We start from the raw sequence: 22,900 nt of genomic DNA, 5'->3' as shown, positions 1-22,900 counted from the left end.
TAGAGACCACAAGGGCCACCCAGTCCAACCCCCTGCCATGCAGGAAATCTAAATCAAAGCATCCCCGACAGATGGCCATCCAGCCTCTGCTCAAAGACCTCTAAGTAAGGAGGCTCCACTACACTCCGAGGGAGTTTATTCCACTGTCGAACAGCCCTTACTGTCAGGAAGTTCCTCCTAATGTTGAGGTGGAATCTCTTTTCCTGTAGCTTGCATCCATTGCTCCGGGTCCTAGTCTCTGGAGCAGCAGAAAACAAGTCAGCTCCCTCCTCAATATGACATCCCCTTAAGTATTTAAACAGGGCTATCATATCACCTCTTAGCCTTCTCTTCTCCAGGCTAAACATCCCCAGCTCCCTATGGTGGTATACTGACCGCCCCATTGGGGCGGCCTGCACCTGCCCCTTTCCCCGATGGATCGGGGCCTTAGCTGCCACAGCGGCAGCCCCGGAGGCCCCAATCCGCTGCTTTTCCTGGCCTCAGGGAAGCGGCAAAAGGTCACTTCCCCGTGGCCTGTAAAGGGGTGTCCCTGGGGCTTCATGCCGCAAGGACACCTCAACAGCAGCTCGGCCCCTTTCTCTCTGTATCGCTGGCGCGGCTGCTTAAAGGCCACGGCAGCAATATGCACGGCAGAAGGAGCTCCAAAACGGACACGACACAGCCGTTACGTCAAAATGATGGTGCCCGTGTAAACAGAGTGCTGCCATTTTGTACGAACTCTGTACGTACTAGGATTGCGGGTGTTTAAAAGAGACACCCCCAGGCAACCCTAGTACGTACGATGTATGTACAAAATGGCCCATCTGGACAGGGCCTAAGTGGTTCTTCATCGGGCATGGTTTCCAGACCCTTCACCATTTTGGTTGCCCTCCTTAAAATCTGAACACCTCTGTGTGAAAAACAGAACTACAGCGCGCCCGCGTCATACACGGGCGTGCCTTAAGCATACGCGCTCAAGCTGCGGGGTGTGCGTGGGGCAGAAGGGGCGGCGCGTCCCATTCAATTGAATGGGCGCGCACCCCCGTTGCGCCCCACCACCGCGCACGAGCCCCATTGTTTATAATGGGGCTTGAGCATAGGCGGAATTCGCCTTACGCGGCGGGATCCGGAACGGATCCCCGCGTAAGGCGAGAGCCCACTGTACTACAGAAGGTTTCTGTGCACAAGAATCTTAACATTTTCAGAATCAAAGCTGAAAATGTGTCAGGGTTTCATAGCCATTTAATACAAAATATTACATACAGAACTCAAAAGCATTCTTTCAAGCTTATTATATTTATGATTATGTCAAATAGAAAAGAATGTCTTGTTATACATCAGAACAAACATGAAAAACAAAAAGGAGCAAAACAAGCAAACAGATCAACTTCTGCAAAACACAGTTCAGCTTGTTCAGTGTACAATCCCATCATACCAAAAATCACAAGTAAAATACAGTATGCTCCTTCTTTCATTTGCTGTGTTCTGAAGAATACTTTCAGTTGAGGTTCCCCAGAAATACATATGCTACAATGAAAAGCTAAGATGTTCCAGAAGCTAAGGATCTCAGTTAGTGCATTTTGATTAAGTTTACTCTGGTTTAATGGAAGGCTAGGTAGATTAAAGGCAAACTAGCATTTTTATTTTCTCCACTGTAGCAGCCAAACTACATTTTAATATTTAAGTCAATGATGTGACAAAACCCAGATGCCCTGGAAGAGAGTAAATGCAAACATTAACACTTCCATCATAATTTAGGAACTCGAATGGTTTCATCCAAAAAATAAATCATTACTGTGTTATGTTTACAAATATGGAGGCAAACAGCAAAATTATAAGAAGGTGCTTCAATACACAAAATGATTTTACAGTCAGTGCATTCTTTTGAAGCATCTACATAGCTGGTTATTGGTTGTGTTTGAATGGAACATTAAACAATGTTTAGCATGACAGGAATAAGCTGCAGTGAACCTTAAGACTTACATTCATCCTCCCTTATCTTATAGCTCATCTGTGACTTAAGCTTTTGCTTTAGATTTCAATCACTTTAGTGTGTCACCTGAATCCTAAATTGTGATTAATGTTAATTATGGTTTGTTTGAGGAAGCTTTACAGCTTTACAGCCCAAGCTTTACATCCATTTTTGAAGTTCTTTTCAAGCAAATGATGGTGAACAATAAACACAATTTGTCAGGTTTGATGCGAGTATCGCTAAAGTGGAAGTTAAGTTTCTCAACACTCTCCACTGCTGCTTCAGAGAATGGGGAAGACCCAGTGCTGACTACAGTTTTGCATGAAGCCTAAAGCAAGCTAATATGAACTACTTTATATATTCATGTATAAATCTAGAAATTTAGGTTAAAAAAACTGACCCAAAAAGCCCGAGTCAACGTATCCATAGGTCAATGTAAGTACTGTATTTTAATGCACACACACACAGCCTTGGAAGCACTGATCCCCTTCTACTCGCTCAGCCATCCAGCCTTTAGTATGTGCACAAATAGTTATGCCTGCTGGAATTTTGTAAGTTCTTTGGCATTGTTTTACTTTATTTCATCCTTTATATCTTTTATTACATGTTCCTAGGTTTTACACTCGACTTATCCATAATTTTGGCTTCCAAACTTGCCTTCAACTTATATATAAGGTTGACTTATAGTTGAGTATATACTGTATTTGCATAATTTTATGTTGAAGAACCAGTTGGGCAAAAGATCCAAAATTCAGGAAAGAAATTGCAATACATTCTTTTGTTATCTGACAGTTTTTGCCTTATTGGAGTTACCTAAAATTCAACTAATTATTTGTATAGGTATAGTGTCAGTTATTTGTATAAGTATAGTGCCAGTTTGACCTTGCTAGTCAGAACTAATAGGGCATTATGTACAATTTGAAAAATGTCTCCTTGCCAACACTAGCAGGTATGGGCCAATTATTGACCCAACCGAGGGCCACTTCCAGAGGCAGAGAGGGCTAAAGATATACTAAGTAAATGATAAGTACATTTGTATTCTGACAGCTTTTGGACTTTTGAAATACATTTCTGTACTCTGAAATACGTTTCCAACTTAACACGTATATAGAAACACCTAAAAACTGTATACTTTACTTACAAAAATAGAGGACCAACACCGACCACAAGAAAGTTGCTTTTATAATATTATTTTTATAAACCTGCTGCTGATTAATACATTTTTTAAAAATAGCACCGAATAAGAAGACTGATTTTTGTGACATGCTTAAAAACACATATTCATTAACCTATAGCTGCAAGCCTACATTAGCCTCTGATAAAGGTCATGAGGTTTTTAAAAAAAACAAACACCCTTAAACCATTTAAAAATTTTTAGAGCAGGTTGCTACATCCCTAAATATAGATGTATTTCAAATTTAAGCCTAGGTTTTCAATGCTGTTATACATATTGTTTACTAGACTTCCAGTTCTCCTGATAGCCAGTGATTTGTGTATGTGTGAATTTATGGTATTGGTTAAGTCAACACTTCTACTGTTCTGTCCAGTGGCAAGGGAGAAAGTCCATTAATCTCCTGACTTGTGAGAACAACAGAGAGGTTTATCCAAAACAATGATCTTTTTTTCAAACCTAGTAAAGGAGAAAGTGTAAAGCAGATCCTGAATTTTAGCCAAGAGAGCATAGTAATAAGAGTGCAAAAGGCAATGTCTGTTACTGTTTTAATATTTGGAATAGTGTAAAGGGCAAGATGTCGCTATCACTTGCATTAATCTTGCTGCACTGGAATAGAACACCTTTCTCTTAATACAAGACTGACATAATTTTAGAAAATGCTTTCAAAGTAGCAGAGAAAATTCCATGCCTATTATTTTTCATAGGAATAAACTCTTTTGAGTTCCCCAGAATATAGCTTGAAGGATAGGCCAGAAGGCTGAAGAAATTTCTGAATTCTACACAATAGTGGAAAGAATATTTTTGGTATTCAAGTGACCTTTAAACTTTCATCTGTGCTGAAAAGTGATTTTGAAGCAGAAGAAAAAGCCATACCACACCATATGGTTTCCCCTTGAAAGACACTCGACAATCCTTCAGAAACACTATATATCAACTTCACTTTTGCATTAAAAGGTAAGCCGTTTGACACAAAGCATATGCTAATTTAGGCCAGTGTTTTGAAATGTATCTTAAAAGAAACTTGCTTTGTAAAACTGCACTTTATAAAACTGCACATACATATAAAATACATTTGTCCAATTTTAATTCTTTTCTTTCCTTTCTTTATGTAAGATTGCTGACTGGACCCCAGTATTATTGACCTTAAGCTTTGTGTTAATAAGATTCTAACAACTAATAATGTCTGGGCACTTCATGGGCAAATGGAAAACATATGCATTATTAACATTTCAATGATAATGCCAAAGATCTTCAAGGTAACATCTATGGAGGACTATTAATCTTTGGGTACATCTATAGTCGTCCCTCTACATTTGTGGCTTTGACACTTGCGGTTTTGATTATTTGCAAGGACAAGGCTGCTGTGCATGCACGCACTCCTCCTTGTCTTCTCCCCCTGGGGAGGAAAAAAGCCCAGGAGGGAGAAGCTGGGAAGGGTGAGCACACCAATCCTGCCCCTTTCCAGGACAAAGAGCTGACTCTTTCCCCAAGCAGCTCTTTGCCTTGGGAAGGGGTTTGAGGAAAGCAAATGCAGCCTCCTTCCTGCCGTTCCAAGGCTTCAGAGAACTCCCCAGAGCCTTGGAAGGAAAGGAGGGAGCCGAAGGAGGGAGCCATGAATGCACATTCCCCTGTACTTCCAGCACCTCAGAGAGCTTGCTAGTGCTCTTTGAGGCTTTGGAAGGGAGATGGGGGCACCTATGTGAGCACTGCTCTTGCCCCCCCCCCCCCAATTCACAAATTTTGACTTTAGCAGGGCATCTTATGCCCCTAACCCCTGTGAATGTCAAGGGTCGACTGTACACTGTAGATGCACCCAAAAATGCAGTTTGACATCACCTTAAGTGCTGAAGCTCCATCATGTGGAATCTTGGGATTCGTAGTTATGCAAGGTCTTTAGCTCTCTCTGCTGAAGAGTGCTCATGCCTCACTAAACTACAAATCCCAGGATTCTGTAGGATGGAGCCATGACAGTTAACGTGATGTCAGACGGCATTATTTCTACAGTGCAGATGCACCCTTTGTAAAAGCATTATGAAGCTTTACAAAACAAATAAATGAAAATAAATCCTTGGATTTTAATATTGTATGGAATAGATGTAAACTGCACTTATGACCTTTTTAGTTTTAACACAGCACTGACAAAAATTTACACAAGAAATCTTAATATCAAAATATAGTAACTTCATAGAATCATAGTTGGAAGAGACCACAAGGGCCATCCAGTCCAACCCCCTGCCATGCAGGAACTCACACACAAAGCATCCCCAACAGATGGCCATCCAGCCTCTCTTTAAAGACCTCCAAAGAAGAGTCCACCACACTCTGAGGAAGTGTGTTCCACTGTCTAACAGTTCTTACTGTCAGGAAGTTCGTCTAATGTTGAGGTGAAATCTCTAAAGCTATTAAATCCCGAAGTGTCATCATTATGACAGGTAGGTTTGCTTTCTGTTTCAGAATGCTGCAAGATTTGCTATCATCATTATTAATTGTTATAAATGTTCTCTCAGAAATGTAAGGCATACAATATTTTGTGTAATAAACACTGCTTGCAGAAAAAAGCCTAATACATTTCAAGATTATTTCAGATGACATCAGTTTCTTAAATACACCATAAAAAGATGAGAAAACAATGTGTACAATCCAGGAAAAAAAGTCTTAACCACTTTTCAAAAGAAAAATATATTTAAACTGTCTGCCTGGAGGTTAAGTCCCATTAAACTGAATATGGCTTATTTCTGAGAAGGCATGGATAGGATTTTACCATTAGGCTTTTGCTCCATACACAAAGGAAATTTCTTATAAAATATGACAGCACTATGACTGAAATTTGATGATGAGGCTTAGTTCTTTTCCCTTATTCGTGCAGTAACCTGAGCCCACTTAATGCATATACAATAAAGGAATAAAGTACTACAATTTGGTTAATTTTTTAATAATTCAGCATAATCATTTTTACCTCATCTGAGCCTATGTCTGCAGATACCTCCCAAAAGTTTTCATGATGAACATGAAAGTGCTATATAAGGCAAAATTAGTTGTATTCTGTTGGAAGACTAAAACTGAAGAAATTATCACCACCCAATAACAAAAAAACTGGTGTGAAAAGAATATTAGAAACTAGCATTTAAAAATATAAATGTATCTTCTTTTGCTTTAGTTCTCTTAAAATGCATATAAGAGCTCAATGAGAGTTGTGCTTCCTTCATTGGCATTAGTTATATGGAAGGGCTGGTTGAATGAGATTCCTTTCATCATGCAGGCATTACTATCCTCGCTACAGTAATAGAGGCACACTTTAATTGACAGTACAACTTCAGCTGATAGGCAGCTCATGGGTATCTGAAATGGGATTAAAGGCTGTTTAGAAATGTCCTCAATTTCTCCCAACGTCTTCTGTTCATGAAGCAGCCACTGACTACCTAGAAAAGAAATGGGAGGCCATCACTATTTCAGCATTTTATTACATCAGTGTGTTATAGCTTGTTGTTAATAAAACAAAATTTGGATTTGGATTTAAAAAACTGAAAGAAAGAAGAAAATGATTACTGGAAGACATGGCAACTGCAGTACCCAAAGGTATCTCTTGCTATGTCATAAAGTAAGGAAAAAATTAATATGAAAATATATGTGGCAGGATATTAATCATGGATAGGGAATGTGTGGCCCTCCAGATGTTGTTAGACTGTATTTACTGGCTACTGGCTACAGGTAATAGGAGTTTTCATTCAATAGGAGGGCCAGAATTACCCTAGTAAATACTTTAGTAGTCTATGAAGAAATCTATAAAATAACCCTGCCAAAGTTTTATCCTAGAACCTGTGCTAACAAAAGCCTCTGGATGGCATATATTTAATTTGTAATCATTCTGCTAACGTTGAATGGGAAAAGCTTTCTGCTGTAGCACAGCACCTTCAATCCAGTCTGGTATCTTCAATTTTTCCGCAACCTTTTAGGACCCATAACAATTCTGATAGTAAAATCACTGTAATTTCAGCCTAAATGTGAGATCTCTGGTCTGACTGGAACCTGACTGAAACCACAGATGGCTTTGAAGAGCTTTGAACTCACATCTATATAACAAACAGATAACTGCACAATCTACATGAGTTCTAACTCTATAGCAACATAAAAGACAAGGACTGAGTTTAAATTAGCAATAGCAATAGCATTTATATCTTTGTATTGCTTCATAGTGAACTAAGCAGTCTTTAAGAGGTTTATAACATGGAAGGCAATTGCCCCCAACAAGCTGTTTTACAAACTTCCGAAAGGATGGAAGGCTGAGTCGACCTTGGAGCTCCTCAGGATTGAACTCATAGTGTTGTGGCTGCAGTACTGGCATTTAACCACTGTGCCACCAGGACTCCCTGGACATCATATTATGACAGCATATACGGGATACAATAATGATTTACATTTCTAAACACAGCTTATAACTGTCAAATAAATGTGTGGTGACAGTCACTTCATCTAACAAAATAACATAACTTCAAAGGGTTCCAGAAGCATTTCCTCTAAACAGCAAATGAGGCCATTTACCTTCTGATGTGAGAAACCATGAACTGGGTGCTTCTTTGGTCAGTATGGTATTTGGGGGCAGGCTAAGTTTCAGCGCAAACTGAAGTGCTTGACCAGGGCTTACAGTCACTGATGGTAACTGAAGATTTGGAGCAGATTTAGGCAGCTTTGGTATTTTTGTCATATCAGTCTTTCGCACACTCTGATCGTTTACAGCATCCACTGTGTCAGAATTTAGAAGAGCTAGCTATCAAAGGAACAGAAAGGAAAACTCATTTATTATGAGGTTTAAATAATAGTATTTAGAAAAGTAAATTGTAGTCATCAACTTGATACTTGTAAACAAACCACAACTTCTTAATATGAAAGCTAAATCCTTGTACATTGCTTCTTTAAAAAAATAAAAGAGTAGGTAAACGTGCTCTATGAATATCTAACAAAAAAGTCATATCCACTGAGTTCAATGATACTTACAGGTTGCTGGGCAGATTTCTTCTGTTTAGACAATCTATAGTTGGGTATCTTCTAAGAGTCTATTGCCTATCAAGCTTGCTTCCAATGCCCACCTCACATTATTTTTGTCTTCCCTAAGAGGCCTCTCTTGGGGACCTATTTGCTATTCAAATATCATTTTCTCTAGGCCTGTTTCAGTCCAGAAAAAAAGTTTTAAAAATATGGAAAATTGTGGGAAAATGTTCCTTTCTGGCCTAATATGTGATTTGGGGGAGGGGACTACATTTAAATTAGGCAAATCACACCTCCCTTAAGACTTCTAGGGCCCAATTTGCCATTTGAAGGGCAAAAATGTCTTTTCAGAATTTGGGGTGATACACAGGCCTCATTTTCCAAATTCAGTTACTACCTGTAAATTAAAATAACCAGAATAAACATATCTGAGGTTTTTTTAAAAAGTTTTTCACAGAAACTCAGGATGTATATCAGAATATTGTCACCTTTCCCAAGTTCCTCAGCCTCACCCCTGTTGACACAGAAGTCAGGCCAAGCAAATGTTCCTCCTTCATTACAGTGTCAGGAGGCTTGTCTACTCAGTAAACACTATGATTAGTTTATCATCTTTTTCAGAGACAGATTCAGAACTGGATGAGTAACAGATGGATACAAAAAACAAACAAAAAAAAGCAAGTGACTTTGGCGGGCTACAGACGGGCAGGAGAAGACGTCTTGGAGGTGTATTCTGCTGAATACGGAGCCTCCAGACCACCCGCCCCGGGAACGTGCTTCAGGTGTCGGGGCTTCCACACTGGGGGCAGTGAAGACGCCTCACCTGGGTCCGTTTCGGACCCGTAGCTTCTATACCGCCGCCTCGGAGGACGCCGCAAAGAAAGGGGCAGCTTCCGCACGGGCGGCTCAAACCGCGGCTTTTTTTTTCCTTTGCCGGCTGGCGGGTGCGCAGCTGCGCAGCTGCAGCGCTAAGCAGCGGCGGCAGAAAGCCTATGGGCACATTTAAAGTGCCCAAGCCCCTTTAAAACTTTTTCCCCCACTCTGCCCAAGAACAATGGTGGTCTCCTGCCAGCTGGTGATCAGCTGGTGTTGGCATCCTTGTCCACTTGCACTTTGCCAGTGTCACCAGCATCATGGATGCCTCCTCTCCTTTGGTCCCCGCGCTCCTGCTGAATCTGCAATGCATAGTCACAGCTGTCGCCGCTGCCACCGCTGTCCCCCTGCCATCCCCCATCACCTCCCTTGTACATATGTAAATATTTAAAGTTTTAGGGGTTTTTATTGTTAGGTGAAAATGGCACAGGAATGTGTGTAGGGGTTCACTTTAAATTCCAAACTTTCCCGATTCTAGCAGCGCATGCGTACATGTTGCTCTAGGGTTAGGGTTAGGGTTAGGGTTAGGGTTAGGAGTCTTAAAATGCGCTGCAGCTGTGCTGCAGCTTCCACACCTGCATGGCAGCGGACGCTGCAATTAAAGCCTGACTGCAAACTGCGCATGTTCCAAGACCCCAACTCATTATGCGACGCAGCAGACACGGAGCTTTTAAATTGTTATTGTTGGAATTGTTATTGCTCATTAGTAGACAAAAAGAAAAAAGGTGTGGCAGTTTATGTGAACAAGAAAATTGAGTCAAAGGAAATTTTTAAAGATAACAATGGCTCGTACGTTGCTATAGAAGTTAAATTAAATGGTAAAACAATATTGGTAGTGGGAGTTTATGCTCCCTGTGATAATAAAAATGCGCCGCAGCTGTGCCGCAGCTTCCACAGCTGCATGGCAGCGGACGTTGCAATTAAAGCTTGACTGCAAACCACGCATGTCCCGGACCCCGACCCATTATGCGACGCAGCTGACACGGAGCTTTTAAACAGGCAACTTATATTTGCGGCGTAGCAATTCGGGCGTACCGGTGCAGCAGCTTACAGACGGAGCTGCGCACGTACGCCGCAAATCAAAAAGAAGCGGAAAAAAGCAGCACCTTTTTAATGCCGCTTCTTCCCGCTTGGGGCGTGCGGGGGGCGTGTTCATGACGGCATTCAGGTAAGGGCCGTCTGAAGGCTCTACCTTCATGACGTCATGAATACACCCCTTTTTGCCCGTCTGTATCCCGCCTTTGCTAACTGATTAAAGCATTCAATCTTTTTTTAGCATTTGTTTTAAACATCATGTTTTAAACAAAAGATGTATGCTACAAATTATTATTAAGGAGATTTTCTAGAATCTTGCATAGTTTAAATGCTATTAGTATATCTGTCATCTTTCATGGCAAACAAAGTAGTAGATAAATATTCCTTGTCTTGACAGTCTTGACTTGTTTAGTTACATGTGATTAACCATCTAAATACATGTTCAGCTTCAACAATTATTAAACCCAAACAGCTCTTAGGATAACGGATGTACTATCTGTTATACTGAAAAAGTTACTAATGCTATGAGACTATTAACTTTTTACCATTCTTTTGCCTGCATTTTTAAGAGTCTTTAAACAGAAGACAATTCACTCATGTCATTATGACTGCAGATATTCAATTTAAATGACCAAGTCTATATATCCTGTGGGTCAGACCAGAACCAATCCTCTAGATGGCAGAGTCAGGAGAAAGCATGGTTTCCACTGCCTTGAAGGTAATGATGCAGACACAGTGCTAATATTCTCCACAACAAAAACACTGTATTCTCCTTCTGTTGTTCTCTCAGCTGCAGAAGCTTATTAACTCAGTGAAAATCATGATCAGAGAGTCTATTTACTTAATTAAAGACTTCTTAAACATATGTGAAGTACTTCACAATAGTTATCTCGTTTGTCTCCTTAAGATCCCACTAGGTGGGACTTATTTCCCTTTTAAGGTGGGAATGACACAGAGATCACATGGAACTCATTAGACCTATTCATTAAGACTAATATGAGACTTGAATCAGATCTCTCATATCTAAGTTCAAAAACACTTTGAAAACTGACGTTTCTGTATCTCAGCTCACTAGTGTCCTTTCCAACAAGGAACATTTATTTTAAGCCTCAGGATATCCTTAACACAAAAGCTGTTCTAGTTGCCAGATCATTATAAAACAATATAAGAATGCATTTACTGCTATGCTTCATACTATCCAGGCAGTTAGCTTAGGATATCTGATGAAGGATGATCCAACTATAAATAATTTATCCTGTGCAGAAAGCGCTATATAGTGAGATATAACATTTAATGGAGACAGCTTACCAATGAAACGGTTTTGGTTTCTAAATCTAACACTTTAATTTGATGGTTGTTGGTGTCTGCAATATAGAGCAAATGTCCCCTTTCTTCAACGCACAAGCCTCCTGGTTCATTAAAAGCTGAAGAGATAAAGCTGGAACCAATGGTATTGCTTGCTTCTCCTGTACCTGCCAATGTTGCACAATTCTTCATTTTGGGATCTATAAATTTAATCTAAAGGAAAAACAACACAAAGAAAACATTGTAAATCATAACAGCAACGATTCAATTTCTTGGCCTTCAAAGGGCAAGTCTACAGCAGCAGGCACTGAATTTGACCATCTATGTGAAGAAAGATTTTTATTCCCAATGACTGCTAGTTGAAGATACTAATTAATGAAAATCAAAATATGGGGGAAATGCTGTTATCACACGTATGCATACAGCTGCTAATTAAGATTTCTTAGCACTCAGTGAACACAGCCATGATGCTCTGCAGATACTGCAGCAATATCAAAATGGAGGACTTCAAATACCCAAGTTTTCAATGCATCCAGCAAAATGTTTCATGTGTATGTGCATATATATTGAGATACAAATATAATGTGTTCTCTGGAGGCTTCACATTTTTCTTTTTAATATTAGTATTATTAAATCCAGCTGTATCTTTCTCCCAAAAATGGAATTAAATCTATCTCCTTGCTGCATATAACAGTAAGCAGATTTGTGCTCTTGATCAATGGAGAATATTTTAAACACTCTGATAATATTTTCAAAACATATTTTAAGTGTACAGACATTTCTGATTTACTTATTTCTGTACTTCTTTGACAAAATTATTTTTGTCCTCAGGGCAGATAACAACCAATCATTAAAAGAAACTAAATCCAAAAGTCAGATTTTAAACATTTATATTGTTTTTTAAACATTTAAATCAGATTTTAAAAATGTACTTAAAACCTTATTAAAAAATAGAATTTAGGTCAAAGTTACAATCAAGAACACTAATTATACAAGTTCTAATCATGTATATGTTAACAGTGCTTTGTGGAATTAGGAAATTAGATGATCAGTCCTGCTTTGCAGGGAGTATACACAGTGTGCACACACTCTCTTGTTCTTCCTCTCTTTAAGTGAAAATGTCGAGAAAGTCAATGAATAGAGAATTTGAAGAAATGAAGTATACCTGACTATGGAGGAAAGAATTTGGAAGCATACGAGCCTTGTGATACAGAGTTGGAAGAGACCACAAGGGCCATCCAGTTCAGCCCCCTTCCATGTATGAATATACTTTTCAGGGGGGGAGGGGGGAGACCTTTTGCCATAATCCAACCACCCCAACAGACCCATCTAGTGAAGACATGAGAGTGAGCCTTCTCAATTGCTGCTCCCAAGTTAAGCAGTTTACTCCCATGGGAAGCTTTGTTGGTCCCCTCTCTGCTCTCTTCTCCCTGGAAGACTTTTTTTTAATTTAAGCATATCTGTAGTGACAGGAGAATCTTTTAATGGGATGCTGCATTTTTATGTTTACAATGCTTTGAATGTGCTTTTAACTGTTTAAAGTGTCATAGAATCATAGAGTTGGAAGAGACCACAAGGGCCATCCAGTCCAAGCCCCTGCCAAGCAGGAATTCCCAATCAAAGCAACCCAGACAGATGGGCCATCCAGCCTCTGTTTAAAGACGTCCAGGGAAGGAGACTCCACTACACTCCAAGAGAGTTTGTTCCACTGTTGAACAGCCCTTACTGTCAGGAAGTTCCTCCTAATGTTGAGGTGGAATCTCTTTTCCTGCAGCTTGCATCCATTGTTCCGTGTTCTAGTCTCTGGAGCAGCAGAAAACAAGCTTGCTCCCTCTTCAATATGACATCCATTCAAATATTTAAACAGGGTTATCATATCAGCTCTTAACCTTCTCTTCTCCAGGCTAAACATACCCAGCTCCCTAAATCGTTCCTCATAGGGCATGGTTTCCAGACCCTTCACCATCTTAGCTGCCTTCCTTTGGACATGCTCCAGTTTCTCCAAATCCTTTTTGAGTTGTGGTGCCCAGAACTGGACACAATATTCCAGATGGCACCTGACCAGAGCAGAATAGAGTGGCACTATTACTTCCCTTGATCTAGACACTATACCTCTACTGATGCAGCCTTAAATTGCATTGGCCTTTTTAGCTGCCGCATCACACTGTTGAATCACATTCAACTTATGGTCTACTTGGACTCCTAGATCCCTTTCACATGTAGTCTTGTTCATCCAGGTGTCCCCCATCCTATATCTGTGAATTTCATTTTTCAGCCCTAACTGCAGTACCTTACATTTCTCTGTGTAATCTATTAAGGTCATTTTGAATTTTGATCCTGTCCTCTGGGGTATTAGATACTCCCCCTAATTTGGTGTCATTTGATGCAAATTTGATGAGTATGCCCCCAATTTTGTCCTCCAAGTCATTGATAAAAATGTTGAATAGCACTGGGCCCAGGACAGAGCCCTGTGGGACCCCACTGGTCACTTCTCTCCAGGATGAAAAGGAGCCATTGTTGAGCACCCTTTGTGTTCGGCCGGTCAACCAACTACAAATCCATGTAAAAGTCACCTTGTCTAGCCCACCTTTTACAAGCTTGTTTGCAAGAATGTCATGGGAAACCTTGTCAAAGGCCTTACAGAAATCAAGATATACTATATCCACAGCATTCCCTTCATCTACCAAGCTGATAATTTTATCAAAAAAAAAAAAAAAAAAGAGAGATCAGGTTTGTCTGGTGTGACTTGTTTCTCTGAAATCCATGTTGACTTTTTGTGATTATGGAATTGCCTTGTAGATGTTCACAGACCCTCTGTTTAATGATCTGCTCTAGAATCTTTCCTAGTATTGATGTCAGACTAACTGGACGATAATTGTTTTGATCCTCTTTTTTTTCCTTTTTGAAGATGGGGACAACGTTTACCCTCCTCCAGTCTGCTGGGACTTCTGTTCTCCAGGAGTTCTCAAAGATTATTGTCAGTGATCCCGAGATTATATTTGCCAGTTCTTTTAATACCCTTGGATGTAGCTCATCTGGTCCTGAAGACTAATATTCATTTAGGTTAACCAGGTATTCCTGTACTATCTGTTTACCTATTCTGTGCTGAAATTCCCCTATTCTGTCCCCTGCTCCATTATCCTCAGGTTCAAGTGTTATCTTTTATCAATATGAAGTCCCATTTGCACAACTATTACTGTTAAACAAAAGGAACAAGCTACTTCCATAAACATTTGTGGAAAAGATGTGGATTTCAAGTGACTACTGGAATTTCTGTAGAAAACAGAGTAACAGTTGTTTAATAAAATATTTCCTTACATTTCTTGAAGATGCATGACAATTAGTGTCAAAACTCATATGAATCTTCTTGCTGTATGTGACATGTTTAGCTGGATCTCTGGTATCCTACAACATATACCTATAGTACTGTAGATATTTACATCAGCATGTTTACAATGTCTATGAATTACAACTACTAAAGTACAAATTATGTCATCAAACAGACTAAGGTAAGGGGGAATGTAATTTTAGGTTCTGTGCTACTGTAGTAAGAATGCTTTGCAAACAATAACAGATGAATACCTTTGCACTTTCGCATTTTAGTCTCATGTTTATTGCTGTTAGTTGTCACAAATCAATTCTTGAGACCTATCGTCATGTGGGAATTTCCTCTTAGCAATTTGGCTGACACAATAGGCATAATCGAAATCCACAAATAATGCACAGGTTAACAATAAAATGTAAAAAGCAATCATGATAATGTATAAAGAAGTATTAATTCATTTCTAAAATCCAATAAACAATTTTATACTACTGATTATTTAAAATGTAAGTGTGAAATAGTGGTGATGAAATGAAATTGAAATAGCTGATTCATTATCCAGACTTACTTTATGATTATAGGTATCTGCAACATATAAGAGGCTTCTTTTCTTGTCCCAGGCTACTCCTAAGGGATGCTGCAATTTTGCATTGATTCCAGCTCCATCAGTATCACCAAAGGCAAATAAATTCTTTTACAAAAGAAAGAAAAATTAGATTATGCTTCAGTGATTTAGTTGCTAAATATGGCCCACTGAATGTAAAGATTCACTTTGGAGTACAAAGAGTATACATATACAGAACCAGTGTGGTGGAATGATTTAAGTGCTAGGCTAAGACTCTGCGAAACCAGGGTTTGAATTCCCACTCAAACATGGAAACCCATTGGGTGATCTTGAGCAAGTCATTTTTCTTAACCCCAGAGGAAAATAAATCAATCTGAATAAGTCTTCCCAAGAAATGATAGGTTGTCATATTTCAGAGTTAACAGAACAAAAAGACACATAAAGGACTGCATTGTAAATGTAGATGAGTATGTGTGTGTGAAAATGAATTCCATATAAAAATGTCCGAGCACTGGGAAAATTGGGACAAGAGAAAGTCCTAGCTCAGTTGTAAATAGAGCTGGACAACTGTCAGAGGTTGGGGGAAGGCAGAAGAGGCTCCCCAGAAGACTTTTGGCGGTTAACCCCCCAGTAACTTTGGGGGTGGTGGTGGAATCACACAATGCTTGCTGGGATTGTATGTGTGAGAATTCATAACATTTTCAGCCCCCTCACCCCATTTCCAAGGAAACTGCCAGGCTTAAAATGGCCTAGGAGAAGCAAAGAACATGGCATAATTGCTTCCTCACTTCTTATTTACTTATTTAATTATCTCCCTGACATGGGATCCAAATCAGTATGCAACAAGGTGAGATAAACTAGGACAAAGCTGGATACCTATACTGATGATAGGAAAGTAAAATATAATTATACAATATATTAAAAAGCCATTAACTTTAAAAAGTCAAAATGACTTTAAAAACATAATATTAAAGTCAAAACGCAACAAACATTACACCATTAAAAGATTCTACACAACCACTTAATCTCCAAGGCCGGGGTGGGCAAGGTACTTGTAGGCCATTTTTGGGGCCCTCTCACCTTCCCAGGAGTAAAATACATTTGCCCCTCGTTTTTTGTGGATTTCAGATCCACGACCCTCGCTTACTTGGAGGAGCAAATGGAGGGGGTTAAAATGGGAAAACAGGAAATGGAAACAAAAATAATTTTAAGTTACCATTGGGTCTCTCTCTCCTCCTACAAGGTGCTTCACAGCCCCGTCTTTCAGAGAAATTGTTCGTATTGTACTGCTCTCACTGTCTGCTACAAAAAGATAGTTCCATGGCTCTTCAGCAGCAACAGACAAACCAGAAGGCTGGGCAAAGCCTGCTTTATGGGGATATGCATTGTTCCGATTCTCTTCATTTCCGCTCCCAGCAAACCGAAGGCAGGTTCCTTTTTTTAAGTCACTAAAATAAAAGGAGGAATTTCCATGGGACATAATAAGTGATTTCAACCAGCAGTCTGTTCTCTAAATACCATCACTTACATTACAGAACTTGATTCATTGAACAAAATATCACTCTTTTGTTTTTTACTCAGCCGTAGAGTCACCAGATTTTATTGCTTTATATTAATGGTTGATTAAAAATTCAAAAGGGATTTGTTCACTCTTTTCTCTTGGACTGCACTTCTCCAATTACAGCTGGCCCTCCGCATCCATTGATTCTTTAGCCACAGATTCAAGAATCCATGGCTCAATAAATAAATAAATAAATAAATTTCAAAAGGCAATCCTTGATTTTGCTATTTAATATAAGAAACACCATATTACTATGCCATTATATTTAATGGGACTTGAACATCCACAGATTTTGATATCCATGGGGGGTTGTGGAACCATAGCCCAGTGGATACCAAGGACCCACTATATAGTAAGCAAGAAGTGGTAATCAATAATTACAGTTGCTTTAATGCAGTGGTTCTCAACTCTCTTAATGCTGGAACCCTTTAATACAGTTCTTCATGTTGTAGTGACTTCCAACCATAAAATTGCGGTATCTCGGTTCCTAAGACCATCAGAAATATGTGTTTTCCGATGGTCTTAAGCGACCCTTGTAAAAGGATCGTTCAACCCCCAAAGGGGCCATGACCCACAGGCTGAGGTTAGTGGAAGAACAAAGTCTGTGATTCAACTGATTAATAATAGCTTGGGTTTCTTCCTGAAGAGTTTCAATAAGGAAGTAATAAGTGGAGATAAGCTGCTAACCAATTACTAAACTGGCTTTTCTGTGGTAGATATAAAATGCTTACCTTCCTTTCGGTAGCTTTCCACAGTCCAGCATGAGTGCCCATATCTGGTGTATACCTGCCATGGCAATCCATAGAACATCATTTTCATGTGTTTCTGAAACTATAAAGGGCACAACATCAATAAAAATGAAAGGATGCACCATTATTTGATTGTCTTTTCATATTTTCATTTTAAAAAGTTTAAAAAAAACCCAACAAATTATTCAGTAGATAATTGCACATCTGCGTTAATGGATATACATTATGACATTTTCAATAATGCAAACTGATGTACAAAATGGATAAACTTAAATAATTTCAGCTGTGGTTTTATAATTAAAACTTGCAATCCTGCAAGTCAACTAAAGCCTCTGTCCTTCATTCAAACTTTCTGTATTTACTAAATGGCTGAATGGAAAAGGCAGTCATTTCCCCATTGCAGATAAACGTGCTTCTTTTCTTTTCCAAGAGTTCCTAAATATAACAAAAGACTCATGTGCTCATTCAACTTTCTAATAAACAAACAGAGTTAGAAGTAAGGGTGGAGTCTTAACTTGCACAAAACTATGGCTATAGAAGAAACAGCAGGTATTTCTCTTCCTGTCCTCAAAAGTGTCTTTTTTCAAACCCTCTATTGCTAATGAAAGGTCTGGAAGAACAGGTGATATTCTTCTCACTGGAAAAAGGAGAGTATCAGCAAGAGAAACACTTGGGCTGCGTACCCACTATGATGTAAAGTGAATTGCTGATTGTTGTTCCCATGTGAAACCGATTCCTATCCTATTGTGATTGGTTTGAAACGCGATGAAGTGAGGCAAACACAAAAACCCCAATCTTTCCTGACACAAGTTTTTTGGCGTTTCTTTTGGGAAAAAGTGTGTACAACAAGTGGCAACGACAGATCTGAATCCCATCATTCTGGAGAGGAGGGACTAATGCCAGAGGGGTGTTTTTGGTAGATCCACCATCTTCTATCAATTTTTTTATAAAAACATAGTTCCCAAGCTGGGCTGCTGCTTATGTCACCGATGATGCACAGATGGTTGACATGCATTTTGAAGTGGCGTAAACTAGTGGGGATGACAATCATGCCAAAAAAGAAGTGATTACAAGGGGATAATGAAAAGATCCACTTTCATAATGGGCATGAGACCTTTTGGAATCAATGCACCAACATGGAACAAAGGCGAATCCAAACCAGTTTAAATGTAAGTGGGAATGGGGCCTTGCTGGGTTTTTTTCCTTGTCAGTGTCACCATCTTTTCTTCTAATAATTATGGAATGCTTGGAAAAACTATCTTGACTGAGCTGCAGTTTGAATAGGAAAAGAACCAGCAGAGATTTCATATCCTGCTCTTTCTCTTCTTATCCACACTCCTGGGAAAGTCATAACAGATTATGTCTCTTTTTCAAGCTCTCTGTCCTTGGCAGTGGGCTTGGAAGAAAGGCATGTCACTCACACAGAAGTGAGGATGGTAAAAAGCATAAGAGAATAAAAAACATATCTTTCAATTACTGATGTCAGCCATTAAAGCAAGTGGCACATCTAGGGCTGCATTTATATCCTATCTGAATTTGAAAAGACAAATTCATAAATCTGTGTGGCACGTAATAAATCCCGTCCCTGATGAACATCCAGAAACCTAAATATCTAATAACAGTTCAAAGGTTCAAACTCTTCATTAAACTCAGAAAATTCTGGTCAGAAACTTCATCATCTATCAAAGCAGGGTTAAATTAATCCTGAATCTTTAAGCCAAAATGAAATTGTATTTCATTTAGTAGTAGAAGTAAGAACAGTTCACGTCTTAGAAACACCATTTCCTCTTTCCTTTTTCTCTGTGGTAAATACAGGAAAAGGAAGGGAGAGAAAGTCATTCTAATTTCCTTTGTGGAAATGGTCTAAATCTACACCACTTTTGTTGATTAATGAAAGAAATGAAACATATGGGTACAAAAAGAGGGAATATGCTGGAGTTGTATGCCCTTGTATATATAAATATTAATAAAATTTGAATGGAAGGCAGGATAAAGTAAAAGAAAAATGTATTTTTTAATTATATAATGCAGTGAGCCTGTTTTTGTTTATTTTCCCTTTGATATTTATTCACATTATATAATTGATAGTTCTCAAAAACTTATATAAAATCAAGTTACCCCAAGGATCCATCCCTTCTGGAATAAATAACAAATAATTTTCCAGAAAAGCAATTAACAGTTTTATTCTTAGTAAGTGAATACTTTGAAAACAGAGTGCATTCTAGTGGACATTGTTAAGAACTGACAATTGACTCTATTTGCTCAAATTATGTCAGTACTACATCCCTAATACACCTTAGTGAGACTGCATGGCACTGAAAATCAATAGGATTTGCATTCAACTACACATGCAAAATAAATAAATAAATAAATAAATAAATAAATGGATTAGTAATGTATTTCATTTTGCCAATAATCTTAGAAATAGTTTTACTTCCAAACTGTCTTTTCAGAATGTCACTTAGCAATATTGGCAATACATAATATTGTTTGAAAAGACTTCACAAAATGGAACTTGTCTCTTATTCTATTTACTTTGGAGAGTTCCTTATGTTCTGGGGGATACAGAAACTGCAAAGGTGAATCACTAGTAACAGAAGCCACCACCAACTAGATTTCATCCAGTGATGTCATACAGTAAATGTGTGAATGCAGCAATGTATATTAATTAAAATAGGTATGACTAAATTTTTATAAATATAAGTAAAACAACAACAGCAGTGCTTTTATTCTTTGAACACATTTGAAACATGCTTTCTCCTTCTTCAGCTTTCAGTCAACCAGACTAAACTGAATGCATTACCTGAATGAACTTTCTCATACAACTATGTAAGATTACCTCAAATTATGTTTCTGACTGCATGAAAGATACATTTAAGGAAACAAATCTTATTTGAGGAATATGTTTATTTAATAATTAGTTCTTTCCTCTTTAGTTCTGTAATGAAATTGGCACTTGCAGCATTCCGCACCTTGAAGGCAAAACACATGTAATTCAAATGTAATGCATGGTGTTCAAAATCTCAAAAAATAAAAAAAAATTAAAAAAAGAAAGAAAGGAAAGGAAAAAAGGATATAACAAAGAAATACTTAATTTCTCCTGCCAGTTGTTTGTCCTGACTGTAGAGCACAGGTGGGAGCCTGTAGAAGGCGAGGATGTTGTATTAGCCTCCTCCCATAGACCTTAAGAGGACTGTATCCCACTGTAGGCCCCCTCAAACCCGCCCCCAAAACCAAATGGCCTCAAGGGGGGCATTTTCATCATGATTTTAGACCTTCATGGATCTAGTTCTAGTCTAATGCCAGTTGCCAAATATCTCATTTCTATGCAATGGTGCATGGAACTACTTTAGCAGATATCATATTTCTACTAAAAACAATTCAGGGATGATATATAATCTGGCATTTTAGGCCCAGGAGAAACCTTTTTAACAACAGGATGTGCAGAAATAACTTCCTTTTTACTTCCAGTTTTTTTTAAAGACTTTCCCTGGGCCTAATTTGGCCCAGTCCCTCCAAAAACATAGTGGAAATACTCTCACACCCTAGAAAGCAAACAATTTAGAATGGAAGTATTTTTTCACCCCTGGTAGAAGGGTGGGGGGGGTGGGACATGATAGAAATGCCTTACACCCAGGCCCATAGCTAGGCCTTTAGAGGCCCTGGGGCAGAAAGTAGGGCTCGGTAGGGTGGAGCATTTGCACGCTCCCAAGTCCTACTACGTGCTGCAGGCGCCATTTTGGTGCACTGCTGTTTGGGGGGCCCTTTTGCTAGGGGCCCCAGGGCAGTGCCCCGGTTGCCTCAGCCTAGCTACTGGTCTGCTTACACCCTCTCTTTTTGGGCAAAGAAAAAGAACTTCTGGGATGCTCTGGGGCCACAAAAACTGTCCTGGCCACATGTATCCCATAGCCTGTACTTTGCCCATCCCTGCTCTAGTGAAGGGAACTAAGCACACAAACAAGAATATGACAAACATTTGTAATCTGTCAGGTCCGGCAGTGATTCCAGTTACTACCTGAAATGTTACAAAACCTTCACAAATTCACACAAGGAAGATCTGCAACTTAGAAGAAAAAATTAGCATCACACCTTCTTTTTCTTCTTTTGCCAGCACCATACTCCCAATTTAGTCCTGGTCTAATGCCAGTTCTCAAATATCTTATTCTGGTGTAATGACACATTGACGACTGCTCTAATGAATGCCATATTTCTATCAAAAATAATTCACTGAAGATCCATACTCGGGTAATAAAGAAGACACATGCCTGACCTTCAATGACTGCTCTTGTTTAATGTTAGAAGGAACTGAGTATTTACAAATATGAAAACCTTCTAAATTCCTGATGTTATCTATTTGTGGTTCATGAACATTTTCTATTATTTCATCATTGAAGGTTTCTGTTGCAGAATAACTGGTCAGATAATTCCTTGAAAATAAAAACCATAAAGTGGTGCACTCCACTCATTTTTGTGGACACCAACCACACTGGACATCTAGTTATGGCAAAAGCTATATGTGCTTTTAAACTATCTCTTTTCAAGCCTAAGTAAACATTATACACATCACCTTGGAATTTGATACTGCACTGCAGTTGACACGGTTCTCACCTTCAAAACGATCTTGTAAAATATTGCTGATAAAGAGTGTCTCTCTGTGTGTAATATATCTTCAGGTCGCCTGTTGACTATGGTGACCCCATATATCCCATTCTCTGAAATATAACCCACAGCACCTGGTAATCATTGCTAGTCTCCCATCCAAGTACTAGCCAGGACTGCCGCTGCTTGGCTTCCATGATCAGACAGGATCTGGTGCCTTTAGGATATTTAGGCCCTACGTGATAAAGAATGTAACTGAATATGTTTTTAAACAGAAGGGTGGCTGGGAATGTCCCATGCCTTATCTCATATCCCATGCTGCACAGTCTGTGTTTTCCAACAACTTTTAAAAAACAAATCAGTGTGTGTGGTTTACATAAAATATTCTACCCCTTGCTCTATTTAACCATTTTTAAAAAATCACACAGGAAATGAAACTTCTATGGTTGCTTAACAGATAAACTGGGCACAGAGGAAACAAGTTTTTTAATCTGAGAAGAAAAGGGAGGGTATAAGAAGAATTACCATATATAGCTGCATCTGCAGAGGTGTTTTATGAAACACTCACAGTATGCCACAATTCTGAGCACTATTATGTGTGAGATTCTCACCAACTACATAATCACATGCAGGATCATGTCAGAGACTAAGGACTTACTATAGCATTGTTGCCATTAATAGTTCAAGGATCCTGGAAATAGTTGGCTTCACTCAATGCCTACAAAATACAAACTGAAAAATTATCACAGGACTATTTTATACATCATCTCCCTTACTTTAAACAAA

The 22,900-nt window shown here is 39.0% G+C and overlaps 1 protein-coding gene across 1 annotated transcript in view; it reads right to left on the bottom strand.

Moving 5' to 3' along the window:
• Positions 1-1,246: 1,246 nt before the first annotated feature.
• Positions 1,247-22,900, bottom strand: part of LOC149318520 (NHL repeat-containing protein 2-like) — a 50,422-nt gene continuing 28,768 nt past the window's right edge. The window contains exons 6-11 of the mRNA XM_089509940.1: positions 17,498-17,597; positions 16,422-16,653; positions 15,209-15,331; positions 11,322-11,531; positions 7,665-7,890; positions 1,247-6,544 (exon numbers count right to left, since the gene is read on the bottom strand). Of these exons, the coding sequence (XP_089366066.1) occupies positions 6,288-6,544; positions 7,665-7,890; positions 11,322-11,531; positions 15,209-15,331; positions 16,422-16,653; positions 17,498-17,597 (1,148 nt within the window). The 3' untranslated portion in view covers positions 1,247-6,287. The remainder of the gene's footprint in view (positions 6,545-7,664; positions 7,891-11,321; positions 11,532-15,208; positions 15,332-16,421; positions 16,654-17,497; positions 17,598-22,900) is intronic.

The sequence above is a fragment of the Sceloporus occidentalis genome, unplaced genomic scaffold (assembly GCF_023333645.1).
Source record: "Sceloporus occidentalis isolate IW3139 unplaced genomic scaffold, rSceOcc1.0.p SCAF_2, whole genome shotgun sequence".
NCBI classification, from domain to species: Eukaryota; Metazoa; Chordata; class Lepidosauria; order Squamata; family Phrynosomatidae; genus Sceloporus; species Sceloporus occidentalis.
This window is presented reverse-complemented; position numbering and strand designations above follow the sequence as displayed.